The sequence below is a fragment of the Lissotriton helveticus genome, chromosome 4_2, assembly GCF_964261635.1.
Source record: "Lissotriton helveticus chromosome 4_2, aLisHel1.1, whole genome shotgun sequence".
NCBI classification, from domain to species: domain Eukaryota; kingdom Metazoa; phylum Chordata; class Amphibia; order Caudata; family Salamandridae; genus Lissotriton; species Lissotriton helveticus.
In genome coordinates, this window is record NC_136064.1 from 129,268,722 (window position 1) to 129,292,588 (window position 23,867).

The 23,867-nt window shown below is 45.0% G+C and overlaps 1 protein-coding gene across 1 annotated transcript in view; it reads right to left on the bottom strand.

Annotated features, from left to right (window-relative positions):
* Positions 1-1,338: 1,338 nt before the first annotated feature.
* The window catches only part of LOC144752251 (nicotinamide N-methyltransferase-like), a 41,723-nt gene continuing 19,194 nt past the window's right edge, over positions 1,339-23,867 (bottom strand). Inside the window, exon 3 of the mRNA XM_078640257.1 lies at positions 1,339-2,128. Within this exon, the coding sequence (XP_078496383.1) occupies positions 1,675-2,128 (454 nt within the window). The 3' untranslated portion in view covers positions 1,339-1,674. The remainder of the gene's footprint in view (positions 2,129-23,867) is intronic.

Consider the following 23,867-nt stretch of genomic DNA (forward strand, 5'->3'; position numbering starts at 1 on the left):
ATGCAAGTAAGGGGGCCCTGACAGGGCGAGTTTGCACCTGGTGGTGCATGTGGGGGGGGGGGCAGAGATTACTAAGTGAGAAGGAAGAGAAGATATACTATTACAATTAGATTGTTGTTTTCTTTAGGTAAAAAATGCACCTTCAAAAATAAAAACATGACAAATATGTAAACATATAGGAGTATGAACACATGAGGTCAGAGTTGCTCAATGACACACAGTCATTTTACAATCTCAAATCCACCAGGGATTCCCGCAAAACCTTCAATGTGGAGGATTCTACACATCTTCTCCCAGAGCAAGAGGGTCTTGGGATTCAGAGAAGAACCACCAGTCTGCTGGGACTCTAGGTGGGATTTCAAAGCCAGGGAATGAGTGAACTCTCCCTTGCAGGTTCCCTCTGTGAGTGCCTGTTGTTAGAAACAGCATTCACACGTGTGACAACTCTCTCACATATGCCTTTTCTGGGTAAAAGATGTACACGGGCACCAACAATTATAGCTCTATCCTAAATAGCTTGTCTAGCATAAAAGTTAATTCTGTATCTGAAAATCTGGGGTTTCTTTTTTCGGACATGGGGCAGATACAAATATAATTTTACTAATATCTAGATTAGTGGAGAGAACCAAAAAAACCAACATAGTAGTAGTACAAGGCAACAAATACACCCTATTTCTTGAAAGGAGGTGTGCCTTAAAGTGTGGTCTGCTGGTGTGATTACTTTTTCCAGTCATCTCAAGTGTGTGAATTTGAAGACGCATGGATTGAACCCTCCATCACAGAGGATGGATGGGCAAAATGCCAAAATGGAAGTCAGGCCCATAGATCGCCAACTAATAGGCCATTGTAAAATGTCTAAACAATACATAAGATGTCTGCAGGGAATGAAAGGAGCAGGGTGTCTAGAGTGGGGGGGATGGGTAAAAAGGGTGGTTGTACAGAGGAAAGGAAGGGTGAGAAGAGGGAATACAGTTGAATGGAATGTCCTTGCTGTTTCAGTATTTCCGTTGATAGACAGCCTTTTAAATATGTATTAAAACATATTTAATCTTAAAATGAGTCTGCAGAAGTGAATGATTCCACCCCATTACTTAGTGTACTACAAAATAATGAAACACATGATTAGAATTACTATTATTACACATATCAATAGTGCGTTTTACTGGTATATTTAAATATAAAATGCACATTTGGAATTCATAGATAGTGGAAATAATGCTATGTCCTTTTCTCCAATGGGAAATGTCAACTGGATAGGTGAACCATCTATTCATGACCATTAATGGACACACACAGACACACACAGAGCTATAGCATTGAAGAACAAAACACACAAGATGTTATTGTAAGATTTAATTAATCTTTTCAGCTACAAAATGGAATCAAATGAAAGATCAAATCATCACTCTTTCCAGTTGTTATTGATTGAAAAACAATCCGTGTTACTTTTCAGTAAAGAACAAAGGGATATTGACTAAAACATAACCTGGCAGAGCCAAGGGAAAGTGGTCGCAGCAAAAGCAATGTCTAGTTGTCAAGCAGTGAGGAGAGGCAGAGAGCAGAGCACCACAGGTGTCAGAAGCAATAGGGGCAACAAAGGAGAAGACAGAAGAAACTTGATTCAGGTGAGGGACAAAGTATTCATTGCCTCTTTGTAGACATTATGTCTATCAATTATGGTTTCTGTGAACATGAAACTGGTATTGATTTTCGAGCATGAACAAGTATGACACTACTGTAATCTGTCAAATCATGCAATTGATTACACATCCTAGGAAACACCTGCAGCTCCTCAATTACATAGTCAGCCTCACTTAGTGCTTTCCTGACAAAACTCTCATCAATACATAGATGAGGAAACTTAAAATCCGCAACCATGTAAAAAGTTTGTTCGAGGGCCGTTATCAGAATTAAATGCCCTCCATTTTTTAACAGTGTTGAGGCATTTCTTAAAGCACTGCAGAACCCTTCTTTATCTGTCATGTGGATCTCCAAACAATGAGGCAAAATCAAGCAGTCAGCCTGAGGCAGGGTGATGGGAGACAAGGGGTTAATGTTAGTGATGTTATATTTAACAACGTGCGTGATTTTTCCTTGTAGCATATTTTTCTTCTCAGGCCAAGCATCCCTAAAAAAGAAAGAAAAAACAATTTTGATTTATTATTGATAAAAACATGTTCTTTTCTCACAAGATATGGGGGAAAACATGTTTTTGCACTATTACCCTTTAGATAGAAATGTGTATTGCATGCAGCGATTAAAAACAGCTCCACGGATTTGGATGAAATTTGACAAGGTTATACATTATGGTGTGAGGATTATCCTATGAGTAGTAGAGGTAAGTAGGGTAAGTATTTTTAAACTTATAAGTCATTTGAACTTTGTGATATTGTGGCCACATCTCATTTTTAGGCGGTTGTCTAATGTAGGGGCTTAGATATAGATAAGGTTTCATATTTTCTCCCTACCTTTTTTCTTTATTAAAGTGTTAATAGATAAGGAAAATTACATAAGGATTCTATATATTTTCTATATATTTTGTTAAAAATCACAGAGTACTACCTAGGACGTATTAAAAAATTTAATATGAGCGTAAACCTTTTTTAATGTATATAGGAAAATATAAATACATTTCCCTACCAATCACCACTTTCATAAAGTGGTAATAGGAAGGGACAACATAAAAGCAAACTGACCTATATTTTTGGTGTAAATCAGAACACAGCTAAAGTGTAGTAAAAATAATATGGATGCCTGTAATTTTGCAAAGGCAGTCATTAGCCATTCACATAAAGGGTTGGGTGGAACTTGCTGAGTTTCACTCTGCAAGATTTCCATTGAGTTGAATAAGAACTCTGCAAGGTTCTGCTGAGTTCTGCAAATGGGTGGAAATATGCATGTTGCACTGTTTGTGCTGCAATTTAGAGCCAGTTGTATAAACAGCGCTGAAAATTCTGCGTGAATAGCACTGTGTGGTGTACAAGAGTACCCAGCCATTCCAGTTGATTTTGATTGCCGCTCGAGTAGAAAATCTGCTCGAGCACTAGCAAATCTACTCATAAGGCATCCCTCTGGTTGCAACCGCTGCAACTGCCCATGTTGTAAAATGCCACTAGGGGATGGCAAATCTCATTCTCAATCCTGGAAACTTATGGGGAAAAAATTCTGCCGTGCAGCGGTTGGAAGAATTTGGCCAGAACTCTGTCCACTGTATAACACTTTACCCTACTCTGAGCCACTCTACATGACTCTACTCTATGCCGCTCCACTGTACAACATTCTACTCTACTCTATACAACTCCACACAACTAAAATCTACTGAACTCTATTCCACTAGTGAACAAGAAAGAATCTCCCAAAAGAATAGAATGAATCTCCATGTTATTAGAAAAAATATCCTTCTTTTATTCCTTTATATGATTTGTCTTCAATATAATGAGGATATTTTTTCAAATAACTTGAAGAGTCATTCTATTCTTTTGGGAGATTTGTTCTCGTTCACTAATCACTAATTGGGATATTGCACTGTACTTCCTGTTATTATAGTTTGACTTTAGGTGTGTGCTGAGCCATCCTGCACCTTGTGCTTTTGGTTTTCCAAAATTGTGGGAACTAGGAAGGTCAAGTTCCCAGCTCTTTGCACAACTATTTGTGCCCAAATTATTAAACATAAAACTTACTGGTGCAGGCTCTGATTGCCCTGACCATCTGTCTCGTGCTTTAATCAATGTATTGAGTTAATGTCACACTTTTTGCCCCACGACTGGACCTTCGACGAGGCATTCCAAGGGTAAATCGAAAGGCTTCTGTTTTTCTGTTGGCAATATCCATCCTCGAGTGGTAGTAGACTTCTACTGTAGTTGATGTTGTTTCCTTCTTCGTGGAGCTAATCTTAAACTGAATTGATAGATGCTCATCTAATGGAGTCTGGAGTGGTTTGATCCATACACCCCTTTGTTTTGTTCACCACTGCTTCTGCAAAAAGCATATTTTATTGTGGTCAGAACCTTCAAACTGTCCTAAAGTGTGGGTGCTGGAAAGGGTTAGTACAGCTCTCTAGTAGTCAGCCGCCTAAGAACACGTATGACACTCAGACAGTGCTGAATGGGGGAATGGGAACTAACACTCTGCAACTATGATTTGAGAGCAGGAGTGGATGTTGCAGAAAGTAGTAGAAGTCAACAATCTGGGCAAGTTTCAAGCCAATTGTTGTGGCATTACCAGTACTAGGCCCTCAATAAGCTTCAACAGCTCCCTATGTAGTCCAATGGTAGAGGAAGCACAGTTAGTAGAGGCAGGTTCCAGCATTTCAAGGAAATGCGGCCTAATGCCGGAAACACAAATAAGGTCGCATCAACAGTGGGCACGGCATACATCTCTCCAAGATGGACAGATATCGCCCTATGGCAAGTGGAATGAAAATCGATCTATATTAATAAAGGTGCTTACAAGGGAGGACTCCACAGGTGAAGAAACAGTCCCAAGTCTCATTGTCTGCTGCCTTTGTCAGAAGATTAGTGTTGATGCAACTGAGGAGGACACAAACAAACACTCCTATTCTCATCTTCAACATCTGCCTCAGGAGAAAATCAGTCACATACCTGGTGCGGCGACAGATTCAAAGTCAAGAATATGGTCCTCATGCAAGAAACCATGCCTTAAAAAGGACAAGAAGACTCCTATGAAAATAAACAGTCATTAAAAGCTTCAAGCGTGCAAGAGCAAAAGGATGTGTGTCTGACCCAACATACATCCCTCGAAGGTGGAGCCCCTCAATGCAGCACTCTTTTGTATGTGTCCTGGTTCACCTTGACCTCCTAGCAGCCTTTGAAACCTTGTCCCACCAAGATGCTTCATCAGGTCAGAATTCAAGAGAACACCCTCAAATGGATTACATGTTTATCAAAAGAAGAACCCAAAGTCCGCATACCACCTTTCACCTAAAAATCCAATAACATCTTCTGTATCGTTCCTCAAGGTTTATCCTTCAGACCTCCTCTGTTGAGCACCTACAAGATACCCCGGTCAACATTGTCAAAACCCATGGACCAAACATTGCATCCTACCCAGCCGACACCCAGGTCATCCTCTCTCAATCGGAAGACCTATCCAACACAAGGGACAACTTCCAACTGAATGAAAAACAATTTCCTTAAACTCAACATCGACAATACAAAAGTACTGCTCTTCAGAAACAACAACTCCCTGTGGAACAACTCCTGGTGGCCCACAGTACTGGAGCCCTCACCTACCCCCACTGACCATACCTGTAACCTTGGCATCATCATGGACTACAAATCCACCATAAAAATCAAATCAATGCAGTCTCCTCTGCCTGCTTCCTCACTCTCCGCATTCTCTTGAATATCTTTAAGTGGTTCCCAGTCATCACCAGTTGCACCATCACTCAAGCCCTTGTCACTAGCTTCTTGGCAACACACTCTATGCAGGAATCATCGCACACCTCCTTGTGAAACTTCAGACTATAGAGAACTCAGCAGCCAGAGTCACCCCCACCTCTGCAAATGGACCCACATCACTACTCACCTAAAATACCTCCACTGGATCTCCATTCACAAGATACGCCAATTCAAATACTTACAAAGCCCTGCACAATCAAGGACCAGCAGACATAAACCACTGCCTGAGATTACACCAACCCTCCAGATACCTGCACTCCACCCCCATGTCATTGCTCACACCCCCTACACCCACTGAATCAACAGTTAAGGAGGCTCCTTCTCCTACTTCTCCTACTTCACCACAAAGGCTCTACCTCCGAACCTCACCTTTTCTTCAGGAATTCAGAGGGAAACTCGAGACCTGGTTATTCAACCTTAGCATCTTGTCCCCTAATGCCATAATATCCTTGTGGGTAAATAGCAGCATTTTATAAATCCTGTTTGATTGATTCTAAGAATGAGTGGACACTATATTCTACTCTCACACTTTAATTGCTCCTGTTTGGAGCACACATAAAGGGAACTGGTCTGCTCTGAGAGACCATCCGCTGGTGGGAGCTCCACACGGATGGCCAGTGTGGCTTTAAGGGGACGTATTTCTTAGGAACAGAGGGAAGAACATGCCTGAGTGTCCCATAGCTGTGAGAAAGAAAAAAAGGGTAAACTTGTTATCCCTGAGGGTGGGAGTCACCAATTCCAATAGGTGATAGTTAATGTGATACCGTCACTCCTCAAGAAATATCTGTGCGAGTCAGACCATGATGGTGGAAAAGACTGGTTCCCCCAGACCAGTAAACCCAATAGATGTGAAGGGTAACTTAGGCCTATGGGAAGGACTTTGTCCATCCTATTGCTCTGGTGTTCCTGGACTGGGGTGGGAAAGGTGCCCATAGGACGGTCACAGTGTGTCTCCAGATGCCCAGGAAATGAATTACCATTAGTGTTCCTCGCCTCCATGTTCGATTGTGCGCCTCTTGCCTGCACGCCATTGCACCAGCACCAGCACCAGCCGGCACCAGCCAGGACTTTCAACGGCTATCTCACTTCACTGGCACACCGCCACAGACGCAGGTACTAGCAAGCAGCGAGAGACAAGGAGCCCCCGCACCGCGTCGTACCGCACTGCACCCGCAAGTGGCCAGCAAGAGTGAGAGAGTGTGGGGGAGGAGCTCAGCGGCACCAGGCACTGCTTTGGAGCCAGGGCAAGAGGAGCAGCGACTTCCAAACTGAGGCAGGGAGACGCGGGAGGCGCTTCAGGAGGAGCCTACATGCTGCGAGTGGAGCAGCTTTTTCCAGGTACTGCAGCAACGGGCAGTGTGCAATGGGCTAGACTTGACTCGCAGCAGTCCCCCCCAGCGGGGGAAAGCAGCGCAAAAGCAAAGACCAAAGCCTAGATAAAGCTAACCTCACGGCGGCAGGAACAGCGCTATCCACCGGGCACCAGGGAGCAGCACTGTTGCAAGTCCCTGCGTGGGGGGTACAGAGACGCAATTGGCAACTTGCCTGCACGAGGGCCATGAAAGTCAAGCCCAGGCTGTTGTGTTTGGCTTGGAAGGCCTCTGCGCAGAGGACACAAGGAGCAACTATTGGGGCTAAAATTGTCTGATCCAGCAGTAGCTATAGCAGAGGGGCAGCATAACAGCACCAGGAGAGCCAGGAGCTGGGTTCAGTGTTCACCAACCCCACTGGTTCAGCGCTACCGACTGCAATCACTGCACTTCCCGCCTTATCCTCCCAGGTAGCTGTTGTATGAGATGAGGTCAGGCTGAGTACAGGAGATCGGCTGCCCTACGATCTCAGGGTAGAGAAGAAAGGGCAAGGCATTCCCCTCCATAGACCAGAACAGCGAGGAACTGGTTTTAATTTTGACAGAGAATGACCCAAATATAGGGGAGTCACCGAGAGTGAAATCTAAAGCACTTCTAGTTCAACCAAAAATCTACACAAAATTCAATTTTATAAAAGACATTGGGGCTGCCCTGAACTATAGCAATGCCACTGTGAAAGGTCTTCAGTCCCCCCTACTACCAGACCAAGAACCAGTACTGACACCATTACTAGGGCAGACAATCCAGCCAAACTCACCAAACCCAGCCCAGCGGAAACAGCAAATCATAGCACAAGTTCATAATCAAGCCACGATAAAAAACTCAGAGATGTCCACAATTTCCTCAACAACATCTTCAACCACATGCATACCCACATCAACAAAAATGGAATGCATAAATGAAGGTCTACAAAACAAAACAATACAGAGAAACCCCCAGAATAATAAAACAGCGGAATCCCCTACAACCAGTCCTTTAGCCAGCCCTACGGTGCAGCATAAGGCACAGAACACGCAGTTCACATGAGACTTGATATTCTCTGAACTAACTCAATTTTACCCAGCTGCATCAACAGGGACACTAGGTTTTCAGAAATCTCAGAAATCTCCGCAAGCAGAAGCAAAGAAATCAATAACATCAGCTAGCTCAATAAGGAAAATAACTTCAATCACAACATCAGGAACCCCTCTGAATGCGCAGGCACCAAAGTCCCCAAAAGGAGGAGGCCAGTCACTGGCAAAGGAAAAGGAACAACAGGCCAACTGGAGAAAGCAGTCTAGTTCAGTTACACTCAGCCTAGAAAATAAGCTGACTAAACAGCACTCTCCTCGGGTCGCCAAAGGTTTTGCCACCAATTCCCAGGATTCAAACATATCTAACGGTGAAATGACTGATACTCCTAGGTGTGACCTTAGTTCCATCAGCCAAGTGAGTCAGCCAACTTAACATCTCCAAAGCAGGAGGAAGGTAGGGCTGCTTTATCCTATTAAGGAACACAGAAATGGGAGGACATGCTGGCAGCATACTCCCCAGATCAACAGTTGGGTCCTGTCAAGGAGAAGATGAATCACCCGCACCTGCTTTCAGCGGACACTCAGTCCTCATGGGGAAAGAGGGAAGTGGGCTCAAAGGAGCGGGGGACCCAAACCTGCAAGATGTAAGCACCTGGGCTTCCCTCCTAAAAACCATGCAACTGTCAGTGGAGATGCTACAATATCAATCGGACAAGATGGATATACAGCTTTCACTTTTAAACACTCTGGCCGTGTTTATATCAGGGATCGATGAAAAATTGGGGGAACTCAATTCACTAACAAGATGGGCACAAACAGAGAAATATCACCAATGTGTGTGCAGCCAGATTGTGGATAAGCTGGCAACCCTTCCGATAATGCTTTCCACCGCAATCAATGAGCTGAAGAAAAAAACAAACAGCACCGCTAGTGTTAGCTGTCCCACAGACGACTTCTCTGCACTCATGACATCAGACAACAGCTCAAAGCACTTCTGTGAAATTATTAAAACCGATACACATCAAAGCGTGCACAACGCGGGCAACAGCGGGGACCTTTCAAAGATAGCTTCGGATACTCCAGCAGTGATAAAAATTAATGCAAAACAACGCCGCCAGCTGAAAAGAAAAGGGCGAAATCAGAAATTACTCCCTCTTAAACAAGCAGCGACTTATTCAATTTTCAGTAAACAGCCAATCCAATTATAGCTTAAAAAGAGTGCGATATGCAAGAAAAACCGGCTCACACAATTAATCACCAAGACATAGAAACATCCTACAACCTTGGAGGGTCTCTAGCAGGAACAGAGGAATAGTCATCGAAGCAAGTTGACACAGTTTCAGGGTTGGAAAGCAACAAAGCCACCAAAAGTATTGGTCCCGATCCCCCTCTACAATCCACCATATCTAACTGAAACAGCCATGCTGGGCTAGCCAACCAGCATCAAATCACGGCCCTAGTAAAGGATACCAACCAGGAGCATACCCGGCAGGAAACTTCCTTTGCTGTTCAAGAGCAACTGATACGTTCAATTCTTCCTGCTTAATCCATCACAAGGAGGAAAGCTCACTCACCATTAAACAGCTAACAATCAGGAAACAGATCAGGAAGGGAAGAAAGGAGGGAGCGCCGGGTCCAAATGGAATCCCACGAGCAGTGTTTAAAGAAAAGCCGGAAGATTTGGCAGAAATATTCCATCCATTATTTCTGGAAGTAAGACAACTGGGTATAATTCCAGAATCATGGAAAGGTTCAGTGATCATTCTAATCCATAAAAGCGGTAGCAAGGTCTCGCCAGCCAATTATCAGTTAGTTACTCTGATCGACAACGAGGCCAAATATTTTGCGGGAACACTGCTGGAGGAATAGACAACTTGGGTGGAAAATAATGAAATAATCCCGCTAAATCAAACAGGATTCCGAAAAAACTCCGGAACGATATCTAACATCATGGCAATTTCATTGATAATGGACATGACAAAAATGAGGAAAACACAGCTCCATGTCTGTTTCATTGACTTCAGTGCTGCGTTTGATAACGTGGAGCGGTCCAAACTGTGGTCCAAGTTAGCCAGATGGGGTATCCCAAACAACTTTCTATCGATGAAAATGCTTTTACATACTTACACCTGGGTACAAGTCAAATTAGGTTCAGGGTCCCATCTATCAAGAAAAGTTACAACAACCAAGCTGCGTCTTGGCCACTATGTTATTCAATTTATTCATGACAGACTTAACACAGTCACTTAACACCTGCAATTCACACGCGCCCAGACTAGGGGGCACCTCACTGTCGAATGAACTAAACGAGGACGACGTAATCAATCAATCAATCAATCAATCGAAGTACTTGTAAAGCACGCTACTTACACGTGAGGGTCTCAAGGCCCTGAGGGCAGGGGGTGCCGCTACTGCTCGAAGAACCAGGTCTTGAGGAGTCTTCTGAAGGTGAGCAGGTCCTGGGTCTGCCGTAGGTGGGTAGGGGAGGGTGTTCCAGGTCTTGGCGGCGAGGTGGGAGGACAATCTGCCACCGGAGGTTGTTCGTTGGATGCGGGGGACAGTGTCGAGGGCGAGGCTGGCGGAGCGGAGCTGGTGGATGGGGGTATAGAAGGTTAGTCTGCTGTTCAGGTAGGCTGGGCCGGTCTTGTAGAGTGCTTTGTGTGTGTGAGTGAGGAGCTTGAAGGTTATCCTATTGTTGACGGGAAGCTAGTGTAGGTCTCTCAGGTGGGGGGTGATGTGGCTGCGGTGGGGGACGTTGACGATCAATAGGGCAGAGGCGTTTTGGATGCATTGTAGTCGTCGTATGTGTTTGTCTGGGTTTCTTGCATAGAGTGCATTGCCGTATTCCAGTCTGCTGCTGACGAGGGCCTGTGTCACCGTTCTTCTTGTTTCGGTCGGGACCCACTTGTAGATCCTGCGGAGCATGCGGAGGGTGTTGTAGCAGGAGGAGGAGATGGTGTTGACCTGTTTAGGCATGAGAGGGAGGAGTCGAAGATGAATCCTAGGTTGTGTGCATGGTCGGTGGGTGTCGGTGCTGTACCCAGTGTGGTCGGCCACCAGGAGTCATCCCAGGCTGAGGGGGTGGGTCCGAGGATGAGTACCTCCGTCTTCTCCGAGTTCAGCTTCAGACGGCTGTTCCTCATCCAGTCGGAGACGGCCTTCATTCCCTCATGGAGGTTGGTTTTGGAGGTGTGCGGGTCCTTGGTGGGAGAGAGGATGAGCTGGGTGTCGTCGGCGTAGGAGATGATGTTGAGGTCATGTTGGCAGGCCACTTGTGCGAGAGGGGCCATGTAGACGTTGAACAGCATCGGGCTGAGCCCTGGGGGACACCGCAGATGATGTCGGTGGCCTCGGATCGGAAGGGCGGGAGGCGGACCCTCTGAGTTCTGCCGGAGAGGAAGGACGTGGTCCAGTCAAGGGCCTTCTCTTGGATTCTGGCTTCTAGGAGGTGTGTCTTTAGAGTGCGACAGCAGACTGTGTCAAAGGCGGCTGATAGGTCCAGGAGGATGAGGGCTGATGTTTCGCCATTGTCTAGTTGGCGCCTGATATCGTCTGTGGGGTCTGAATCCGGACTGGGACGGGTCTAAGATGTTGTTGTCTTCCAAGTGGCGGGCTAGTTGCATGTTGTCGATTTTCTCGATGACCTTCGCCGGAAACGGGATCAGGGAGATGGGCCGGAAGTTCTTGAAGTCCTTGGGGACCGCCTTGGGCTTCTTGAGGAGGGCATTAATTTTGGCGTGCTTCCAGCTTTCCGGGAATGTCACTGTTTCGAAGGAGATGTTGATGACCTTCGGTAGTTGGGGTGTGATGGCAGTGTCTGCTTTGTTAAATACGTGGTGTGGGCACGGGTCTGACGGAGATCCTGTGTGGATGGAGTTTATGACCTTGCGTGTCTCGTCGTCGTTGACGTTGGACCAGGAGGTCAGGCGGTTGGCGCTGGAGGTGTTCACAGGCGAGGTGGGGTCTGGCGTAGTCGGGGAGGTCATGGTGTTGAAGCTGTCATGGATGTCAGCGATCTTGCGGTGGAAGAAGATGGCTGATGAGTCGCACAGTTCTTGTGAGGGCGGTATGTCGTTGGCGCTGGGGTTGGAGAGTTCCTTTACGATGCTGAAGAGCTCTTTGCTGTCGTGTGCGTTGGTATCCATGCGGTCTTTGAAGGAGGATCTCTTGGCTAATCTGATGAGGTGGTGATGTCTGCGGGTGGCGTCGTTGTGGGCTACGTGGTTGTCCGGAGTGCATTTGTGGAGCCATATCTTTTCCAGTTTCTGGCATGCGCGTTTTGAGGTCTGCAGCTCATCAGTGAACCAGGTGGCTCTCTTGCTGGCGTGGTTGTTGGAGGGTTTCTTGAGTGGGGCGAGGGTGTTGGCGCAGTCATCAATCCACTGTCTGAGGTTGCGGGCTGTGGTGTCTGGGTTGGTGGGGTCGGTGGGTGGATTTTGGGCGAGGGTGGTGATCAGCTGGTCTTCGGTGACTTTGCTCCAGCAGCGGCGAGGTAGCTGTTGGGTGTGGTGGTGCGTGGTTGGTTCGTCGAAGGTGAAATGGATGCAGTGGTTAATGTTATGTTAATGGACTCTTATAACACACATGACTCACCCAGGGGCATCTCAGCGCTAACTAGGCGAAAACCTGAAGGGGAAAAAAATTAGGTACCAAAGCTGCAGAGATATATTAGAATAGGAAAGCCTTCAATAGTTTCCTAAAAACATGGTAAGATGTGGACTTACGCAAGGCTTCTGGCAGGGAGCTCCAATATTTAGGGGCAAAATAAAAGAAAGATTTGCCCCCTAAACGCGTCCGCCAAATACGCGGAGTCATCAACAGAGCCTTTTCATTCGAACTCAGGTTACGGCAAGAGGTCTGCTTACAGAGTTTGTTTTGAAGGTATTCAGGGTGGTCGGTCCAGTGGAGTTTGTTGGTGTGGTTGAAGCCGACGTGGGTGCCTGTGGAGAAGATGGGGTCCAGCGTGTGGCCAGCGGCGTGGGTGGGTGAGGTGACGAGTTGTCTGAGGCTGAGGTTGACGAGATTGTCGATTAGGGTGGTGGAGTTGGCGTCGTTGTTGCTCTCGAGGTGGAAATTCAGATCCCCAAGGAGGATGTAGTCCATGGAGGCGAGTGCCTGGATGCTGGCGAGGTCAGTGATGGAGTCACTGAATTGAGCTCGGGGTCCGCGTGGTCTGTAGAGGAGTGTTCCTCTGAGGGTGGTGTTGGGGTCGGTGTGGATCTGGAAGTGCCAGTGTTCGGCGGTGTTGAGGGTGTCATCTGTGTGGGTGGCGACCTGGAGGGTGGACTTGTGGACGATGGCTATTCCTCCTCCGATTCCGTTGGTGCGATCCCTGCGGGTGATCTTGTAGCCATCCAGCATGGCTATGGCAATGTCGGGCACCAAGGAGTTGTTCCACCAGGTCTCGGTCAGGAAGGCCACGTCTGGGGTGGAGGCGTCGAGCAGAACCCAGAGCTCGACGGCGTGTTTGCGTGCGGCGCAGGTATTGAGGAGTATGCAGCAGAGGTGGTTGGGTCCTGTCCTTAGAGGTTTGGTGGTCTGTCGCAGGTGAAGCTGCAGGTGTGGCAGGAGAAAGGCCTGTGAGTCCGTTTCATGGTGGCTTAGAAGCAGGTGTTGTTTTGGCCGGCGTTGAGTGCATAGAGGGTGCTGGCATCGTAGCGGAGTCTGGTGTTATGGCGCTTGCAGGGTCCAGGGGTTCTGGGCGCGGTCTAGGCATGGACAGGCGCAGACGGGCTTGCTTTTGGCTTGCCTTCGGTGTGCCAGCCGTGCGCCCGCTCCGTGCGGCGGCTGCGCGGCCTCCATAAACGGAGGATAGGGAGGGAGGAGCAGCTGGGAGGCGGGAGCCGGATGGCCAATGGGGAGCAGGGGGGCGGGGCCGCAGGGACACATCGGCGGGAAATGGCGGGAGGCAGGAAGCAGGACACGAGGCAGCTGCCGGCTGTGTGGTAGCGTGGGAAGCGACCTGCCTGCGAGCAGGGTCAGAGGTCACTCCTACGCCACTGGGCGGTGCCCTTAGAGGGGGAGAGGGAGGGAGGAGCAGCTGGGTGGCGGGAACGGGATGGCCAATGGGGAGAAGGGGTGCGGGGCCAAAGGGACGTAGTGGCGGGAAGGAGCGGGAAACGGCAGGAACCAGGCAGGTGGCATGAAGCAGGACATGAGGCAGTTGATGGCCGTGTGGTGGCGCGGGGAGTGACCTGCCTGCAAGCAGGGTCAGAGGTCGTGTTACTCAGCCACACGGCAGTTGGCCTGCAACATCTTCTTAACGGTCTATGGGTCTACGTAGAAGAAAATAGCCTTTTAAAAAACCTAAAAAAAAATGACATTGACAATCAACAGCAAACGAAAAAAGAGCTATTTATGGTATCTGGGCGACAAACACATTGCACAGCGGAGACTTACAAGTTTCTGGGAGTTTATCTAGACAAAGAAGGATCATTCACCCGACAACAAGAAGAGAGCAAAAGGAAAGGGATGATCCTTGCCTTAACCATGAAAGGATTATCAGCGAAACTACTGGGCCCAACGCTGAGCCCTCTCTTAGTGGTAGCACGGGCCAAAATCCTACCTTCTATTACCTATGGTAGCGAAGTACAGCACGGGAGAGATACCAATCTTCTGGACAAAATGCTGGTAAAAGCATAAAGAACCATGTTCAGCCTCCCGACTTACACCTCACTGGCCCAAATCCGACTGGAGTTTGGTCTAATAAACACTAAAAACAACAATCCCTTTGGGTTTCTGTTTTTATCAACACATCACACACATGCTACTTCCAATCATAGTTCACTCTGAAAACACTATTAACAGCACCAATTAGAACTCAAGAAAATAATGTAGAAAAATCATGAATCTTTATTATTCATTAGATAAAAAACTATAGTCTCTTTGTTAAAAAAAAACTTCTCTTACGAGAGCTTATTACAAGATAAAAAAAACTATTTTACATTAAAAAAATTGTAACCAATTTTACAAATGTGGGGGAATTTAAAAGTGTAATCACTAGATCTCAAATCAACAACCTGTTCATCCTGGGAAGCCACTTAGAAAACAGAACCCTATATGTGCTCAAACATCTCATATAATAAACACATGGGTATTCCTTTTTCTTTTTTTAACCAAGATGTTACTACAAATTTACTAGCTGGGCCACCAATGTCCTGATCAGGAGTTGTTTATTCGATTTTTCTTGGACACAGAAGCGACGCGTTTTAAGTGGTATTCGATAATGTTCCTCCTTCTTCAGGCTAACAAACAATTAATGCAAATCTCCCCAAGGATTATCCTTTCATTGGTGAGAAGAGGGAGGAAACAATCTCTCCATGTAGATCAGCCAGATGTCTATATAGAGTAAATTGGCAATCAGACATTCGGTATAGGGGTCAAAATCGATCACCGTAATATATCCTGGTTCCTTGTTTCTATCTTTTGGGAATTATTGTTGTATGTTTTTCAAAGCATGAAACAACATCTATCAGGGACCTTCTCCTCCTTAGTTCCATTGTTTGATGAATTTAGCTTGTTCGAACCACAGGAGCTATGGTTTGCACACCTGTCGGATAAATTATCAAAGGATCGGGTGACCCACTTTTTACCAGGACTCTGGCATCTCCTTCACCTCTCCTGGGTATTAGCAGCCGACGTGTGTTTGGTCTAATAAAGCAAACCTGGGATAGTTATGGAGTATACATTAATTGTTGGCATAAGATCAGCACATCAAACCCTAACACATTAAACCACCTCCTATGGCAAGATCTACAACAGAGGGAGAAATTGCCCACCTTCAGGAGGCACTGACAAACACAGGCCTATCGCCCTTATGGGACACACATCGTCACCATTCAGTTTTCCAAAAATTAGTGTGGAAGTCGTTGAAAACACAGTCACTAGTGGAGGATAAAGTTGCTTTTTCCACCAGAACGCACGCTTGGATGACTCTGAACTCGTACAAGACCCTAGCCCCACAACAGTATTTTAACTTGGGATACTCAAAAGCCCTGAAATTAAAATTCCTAAAGTTACGCCCCAGAGTGATACCATGCACACAGCACCTTCCTCCATGGAAAAGGGTGCAGACTTTCACACTATGCAGTCTGTGCAAAAATGGCCAGGGGGACATCATCTACTCTTGCACCGTGATGCTCCAAGAAAGGAGGCACCTGCTAAAAATTCCCTTTCATCAAAGAGGGATTCGGACAAGGAGGCAGGCAGTTTTGGCCTGCTTCGTCCCGGTATCACCACAATTGAACACTAGATCCTCTCTGCATCCAGATAGTTCAGCCGACAACGTTCCAATTTCTTCTACCTCCTTGTTATCTGTACTAGTCTGGAATGTAGCAGGCCTCTCAACAAAGATTACCCTTAAACCATGGTTGGACTTTGTTCACACTCACCAGATAATTTGCCTCCAGGAAACCTGGACATCTGATCCATTACATATACAAGGCTATAAAACTTTTCACTCCCCAGCAAGTACTACCACTCATGGTAGACACAAGGGAGGTTTAGCAGTACTGTCAATTATCAGATTTTAACGGTTAACTTTACCAGGTGCACGTCATACTGTTTTATTAATTTTTTATAATAATTTAACCCCCGTAGATTGCGCGAAAACTGTGTCAGATATTTCCCATATCATTAATGAGCAACGATCTAAACAATCATCGCTCGTCCTTAAAGTAATATGGGGGGGGACTTCAATGTCCTACTGTGTACCAACTATAAGAAAGGCACTTGTGGCCTACAGGACGAAGACGAATGTCCCCTGACACATTTTTCGCACTCTCAACCAGGTGAAGCTATTAACGATAGTCTCACCGTACTGGAATTAATATATGCTAACGAACTTGTAGACCCCCCTGTAGATTTTAAACCTACATTTCATCGTAGGGATTTTTCAACTATTATAGATTTCATTTTATGTTCCTATACTTTAAAGGGCAATCTATTAAAATTTAATACAGGCTCAGAGTTTTTTGGTGACCACTTCCCGAACAGCATCTCCCTTAGGATAGATGCGGGTGATGCCTCAATAAATAGAAAGAGTTTACTGACCCAGAACAGCTTGGCCATGGATAGAACTAATGGTTTTTCAGTAAAATGGTCTAAAACAGACCCCATAACAACTTCTACAAAAATCATTTCAAAGGCACTCTCTTTGGTAAACATTTGCCTGGCGGACGAGTCTTCGCCCGCGCAGGTTATGTCTAGTTTCAAATCTTAACCATCATACAGGCCGAATTATTCCGTCACCATAAGCCGAGCAACTACCCTTCTTCCGGCTGGTTTAACACGGCCTGCCGTAAAGCTCTATCCGCCCTAAAAACAGCAACTCACAACTCTGTTAGAGACAAGAGGGAAATAGCTAAACTCCGATTAGAGTATAAAATAGCCCTAAATAACTGTAAAAAGGAGCACAAGAAAAAACTATGGGCTCAACTACATGCGAGCTGCCGTACTAAGGATAGCTCCCAGTTTTGGCTCGTAGTTAAATCTCCCTTTTTGGCTAATGCAAACTCCCATCAGCACTTGGACGTGGCAGTGACCGCCGACGAGAGGGTATCCCACTTTTCAAAAATCTTCAGTGGTTCCCCCTCAGTTAGTACTGCGCAGGCTGCAACGGATATTGATCCTTATGGAACACAGGTTTATCCAATAGATCTACATTTTAGCCTAAGTGAGGTCACTCATGCCTTAACCATCTCTAAAACTGGTAAGGCACCCGGCCCCGATGGAGTCCCTCTCGACATCTTCGTTACCAATATAGAATTATGGTCCCCCATCGTCTATAAGCTGATGGTGGCAGCCTTAAACACCGGCCTACTAGACTCCTGGTCCTCCTCCATACTTCTCCCTATATTTAAAAAGGGCGACCGGAACAACCCAGCCTGCTACAGGCCCATCTCCCTCCTGGATTCCTTGGGGAAGGTCGCCGGACGCCTGATCCTGGAACGTCTCCAGGACTGGGCGTCTGAGAATAACATCATGACTGACCTACAATATGGTTTCCGGGAGGGGCTTGGTACTGTGGAGCAGGCTCTAAATCTAACCCTTTTAATAGGCAAGTATGTAGGAGCAAAGGGGGGTAATTTGTACTTGGTCTACGTCGACCTCAGTGCGGCGTTCGACTGCGTAATTCACGCCAAGCTATGGTCCATCTTAGAAGGTTTGGGTGTGGACCCTCCACTTATCAAGTTTCTGCGTGAGCTTTATTCAGATGCCACTGCCTGCGTAAGGTATGGGATTGGTGGTGAACTTACACCCCTATTTCCTGTCACCAGAGGCGTAAGGCAGGGTTGTGTCCTGGCTCCTTTTTTATTCAACCTATAGACCAACGGGCTGGAAACTGCCATGTTGGAAGGGAGCCAGGACCTACCTACCATCAGCCATCGCCCCATCCCAGCATTACTTTACGCTGACGATTCTGTAATCCTCGCCAGAACCTTAGTGCAGCTTCGAAAACAGCTTGATAAATACTGTAATTTTATGCTTTCTTTAGGGCTGAAGGTAAATAAGAGTAAAACTTTCGTAATGTACACAGGAACTATGATTAAGAACCCAAAACCTCTTTTCGTCGAGCAAACCAGGCTGGAACGAGCTAGAGAGTATCCTTACTTGGGGGTGCTGGTCGATGACCAACTTTCCTGGAAGAGAGGGCTGGCAAGTAGAAAGCTCCTCTACCAGAGGGCGACCTCGGCGTTAGTCTCCTTTTCTAGGAAGTTGGGCAAACCTGCCCCGTCTGAATTGCTAAAAATCCATCGAGCTAAATGTCAAAGCATAGCAACCTACGGCGCAGGAGTCTGGGGCTATGTACCCACCGATAACTTACAAAAAGTCGAAAATGGCTTTCTAAAATATCTTTTGGCACTCCCAAGTAGCGCTCCAAATTATGGTTGCCACATTGAGATTGGTATGGATTATCTTTCTGATGATATCAAATGCCAACCAATTCTCCTTTGGCACCGTATCTGGAAGAAGCCACAATGCCACCTAACACGCACTTTGATCGCTGACTGTTTAAACTTGGCTCGTTGGAAGAAGATTCCATGGCTACTCTACGTTTTTAACTTTTTTCAGGACCTGAATTGCCCACAATATTTTACTGAGCCCTTAACAATGGTAGACATTACTAGAAAGTCTTTGAAAAATCTATGTCTTAACCACCTAAGGGACTTGCGCCTTTTGTCTGAAGTAACAAAGAAAACTAACGCGCAAGTGTTGATGGTTCAAGTTTCTGTTGGTATACAGCCCTACCTTACTTTTTATTTATCAAACTATGAAAAGTACTTACTGACCAGGTTTCGCTTTAATTTACTTTTCCGTCTCGTCACTTTTCCAACTGTGTCCGATTGGTCCCATGAACTAAGCAAATGCCCATGCGATCATGACTCCACCCAATCGACTATACATGTTATCTTGTTCTGTCGTTATTATAAACAAGCGCGCAAGCGTTGGATTATCCCACTCCTGCGACAAATGGGGTTGAGGTCCTGTCGCCCAGCATTTCTGGCGCTACAGCTGCTAGAATCTCAATACGTGGCCAAAAATGTTGACCCTGTTTTTAAAATCTTGCTTGTTGACCCGTAGCAAAATTAATTCTAGTATTTAAGTACTGTTGTCAATATGATTTATATTTTAAATTTTTTCCTTGACAATGATTGTATGTAAAGTTTTTTCTACTTGCATTTTTATAACGTAACAATGTTTTTATACAAATTGTACTGTATGATGCACTTTTTATGATTATCATAAGTTAATCGAATAAAAGTATTTGAACTGAACTGAACACTAGATTGGCCCGATTCCTCAAAGCGGCCCAGGCAAAAATGCCAAACTGACACTAAAGCTGCTGGGCATTTCGGTGTTTGGACTATTAATCTAAGAAGGGGGAGCACTAAATGATACAGACGACCGTGTTATTTTCAAGGTTGCTCCCACATGGCTAAATTTGTATTTTAACACTGTAAAGCTACAGAAGCCTTTTACACTTTTGGCATTATGACATTGTATGATGGTGGCCGAATATTTTATATATGTTTTTATTTTGTATGTATTGCAATGGTTTTAAGTAACTCTTCAAATAAAGAAATTGTACCAATTGTACCTATGCCCTGCTCATTTAGTCAATCTACAAGGTCAAAGTTGTTCATCCCCTATTGGTCATGCAAGACACTATTTTTCTCATCTGCAGGAGTTTAGTTCTGTCTAAAACAAATGCCAGATTAAAAAATGAGTGAGTTTGTAGATTCATGGCTTTTAGATTATCTGTAATAAACTTAGAATGGAAGGTTAACTTTAAGTTGTCCATGTTCCCCGATTCTTGCTGGAGACGTTCAGTTTTGATAATATCAGATCATACTATGGAAAGGCATTGGTATTTACTTCTGATCCAGTGTGTTACTTTATTTATTAATGAATCCTCATCCTCTCTGGTTACCTGTTTTAATCTAGGAACATTTGTCATGAATACATTATAAGTATTAATTTTGGGGTCCCATTAACTATAAAGTCCCTGAAACCTGTGTGACTTTCTTCTTTCTTCCAGCAGTGACATTTCCTTAAAGTTTCCCATTGAGAACAAGAACAGTTACTGATACCTCTTCAGCCCTATCCACCCGGCTTCCCTGGGCTAGGTAACTCTGGTACTACAGTATCCTACCTTCTAAGTTCCAAAGGGATTCCTTGTAAGCCACTGGGAAGGGTCCTTAAACATTAGAACTCCTACTGTGAATCTCCCATCGAGTTGTACAGAGCATGCAGCCGTGTTTTCACTCTGCACCTGTCGGTCCCTATGTACTCACTTTGGGTGTTTCCTTTGAGTCCCAGTGATTCTACATCTCCTAGATATTGTCTTGACTCGAGTCGTGGTTCTTATACAATTATTTCAGTAAATGGTTTGGTCCCCCCTGGGGCCCTCTGTATATTATTGCTACTTATGATTGATTCTGTGCTATAAGTATTGTGTATTGTGTGTTATCTCTGTGTAGGAGATACTGTGATGTGCTAGACAGTATTATATTAATGAATACATATTTTTATAACTACTGTGTGGTTTCCCTTTCATTTAACCAATACTGTAAGATTGCATTCTGGTAAAAGAAGCTGCTTAACCTTCCTTCAAGACTAAGCCTGAACTCTGCTCTCCACAGCTAGCACTGGGATGCTTCCTAAAGGTTATCTTTAACCTAATCAACATAAGGTTTCTTTGGACTGGTGCAAGGTGCCCACTTTAATTAGTGGACAGCATATTCCAAGCCAACATCTAACAGTTAAGAGTATGTTTCCTTAAGAGAGGAAGCACTGAGGCGGCTTTCCAGGAGATAGGTAAACACTCCATGTGGCTAAGATAGTAGATAAATGGCATGCTATGATTTCTGGGAAAAGATGAACTATCTTATGAGGGCATGGGTCATGAGGAGAACCTGCTTTAAACTTTGGGGTTAAGTTCAGCTATATGTGCCACTGAGGGAGTCGTAAATTGTCCAAAGCTAACTGACTTGGAGCTTGATCCTATAGATGTATTTGTGGAGCCACTGCTGATGAAGTTTTTAAAAATATGCACAAAGAATTCCTGAGAGGAACAAGCTAGATAGTCACAGAATATAATAAGTGTTATATCAGAACCAATTGGCATGATCAATTTTTGTACAGTTTGAAAAAGAGTTTTAGGAGTGTGGTAGCTGAATTTATTGTGATGTTTAACATTTAGATTTGGCAGCAAAAATGAGTGTCTTATAGTTACCTAGACAGGATTTCTACTTATCCCGCTGCTCTCTCTTATAACCTGAGTGCCATTTGCGCTCTTGTCTTCAACATTCCTGTTTGACGCCTTCAAGAGAGTCATCAAACCAGGGTTGAGACATCTTTGAACTATTCATTTCATCACTCCTGAAAGGAGTAACCTCATTGAGAGCTGCACTGATCCAGTTATGGTAACCCTCTCCCAACGGATGTATGATGTTACAACGCACACTTTTACAACGCATACCTTTACAACGCATTTTTTACAACGCATTTTTTACAACGCAACATCCATTACAACACATTCCATTACAACGCATGCCATTACAACGAAATTTTAAAAACTACATTTACAAAGCATTCCATTACAACGCATACTACCTTTACAATTCATACCATTACAACACATTACAGTACATTGCATGTTTGGTAAGTATTGAATAGTGTAGGGGTAAAATGTACTATTCTGACTCCAGGGGGTGCAACAGTAGGGTTAGTGTTGGATAGTGTAGGGGTAAAAATTACTATTCTAACTCCAGGGGGTGCAACAGTAGGGTAAGTGTTGGATAGTGTAGGTGTAAAAATTACTATTCTAACTCCAGGGGGTGCAACAGTAGGGTAAGTGTTGGATGGTAATGTTATGCGTTGTAATGGTATGCGTTGTAATGACTGAGTTGTAATGACATGCGTTGTAGTGGTGTGCGTTGTAGTGTGATGCGTTGTAATGGTTGCGTTGTAAATGCATGCGTTGTAATGGATGTTGCGTTGTAAAAGTTTCGTGTTAATGGTAGTGCGTTGTAAAAGTTGCGTCGCAAAGGTTGTTTCCCCTCCCAACTGATCAGAGGTCTGAATTGTGTGCCATGCATGGTTTGCCTGGTGTAGTTTATAAACCCTGGGAAAAGAGCTGCTCACGTTTCGAGAATTGGCAGCACTTTACACACTATAGTGAGGATACTCTGGACACCATCATATGTAACGGTTCTTTCAATACATCAGACCCCCATTGGAAGGGTTGCTTGGTTTCCCTTTGGATACAAACTGCATTTTGGGGAGCTGGTCCATCGTATCTGTAACATGTGTGATAGAAAAGGAATAGTGCACTTTTTTAAATGTATTGGCTCTGGTTTGGTTAGTACCTTTAAAATGATATATGTAGTTATACCATCTTTCATACGCTCAGTGTTGGGAAGCATTTTTGGAGGACTTGTCCTGCTACTTTTGGTGGTAATACTGATTTTATTCTATCTGCTCCGTAATGGACGTCCCAGTTCAAATGTGGAAGGAGACAGCACTGCAAGTGCTGCGTTGCTGTGAACGCATGATACACTGCTTCAGCACACCTCAGCTTCAGGAACTAAATGAGCACTGGTTCTTGTCATAGAGGCCGGTCGGACTTGACTGCATAGTCATATAGCCTGTCTTCTGCTGCCTGCTTTGCAGCCATAAATGCATCCTGGATATATATCTGAGATGAGAATTGGATGCACCACCAGACATTAAAGTACTGATGGACCGCTTAAAGACCCATGCGTATTGCTGTCCCCAGCGTATTCCACTGATGATGAATGCATTCTTAGAGCCGCCCTGGGATGCTTCAGCTCCTAGTGATGTGAATACCGGCTCTGCAGACAACCTGTGGGACACAACACCTGCCTCAGCGGCTGCTGTGGAAACTGGATAGAATCACCTTTGCTCCATAAACATGCTATGAGGTGTGCCTCTGGGAATGTCTGCAAAAGTGGGCAACAGCAACGATGCGTCTACCACTCGGAACACATAAACAATTGGCCCTTTTCATGTGAGAACAATGTGGTCTCTTTTTAAACAAAATTTACCAAAACACCTTTTTCTTTTTCTAGGCATGATGGGTTTCTGAGTGCTTGGGAGCTTGAATAATATAATGACAATTAAAACCTTTTCATACATATTTTATTAGGAAGCCAGCTTTTAGATGCTTTTAAAGAGTAGTTTTGCGTATGTGTTTAAAATTGTCTGCCTGCTTTATAGATAGCTTTTAGGATATTGAACCTTAGTATGAGGAGTGGGTGTTATATTCCCGAGTTAGGCCCATGTAGCGAAGCAGCTCATTTCATACATTGTCCTCACATACAACATTTCAAGCTGTGACCTTTGGCACACATTTACATGCGCAACAATGTTGGATTAGTTTCTCTGAAACAAAACTTTCTTTTTTACATCTAGATTTGCACAACATTATCACAATGCCCTGAACGTCATGTACAAGGTCTCGTTTCACACTACGTACACATGACATCACTATCTTCTTCCACAGGCTGACTGAGCTAACTGTCTATCCATAACATCAC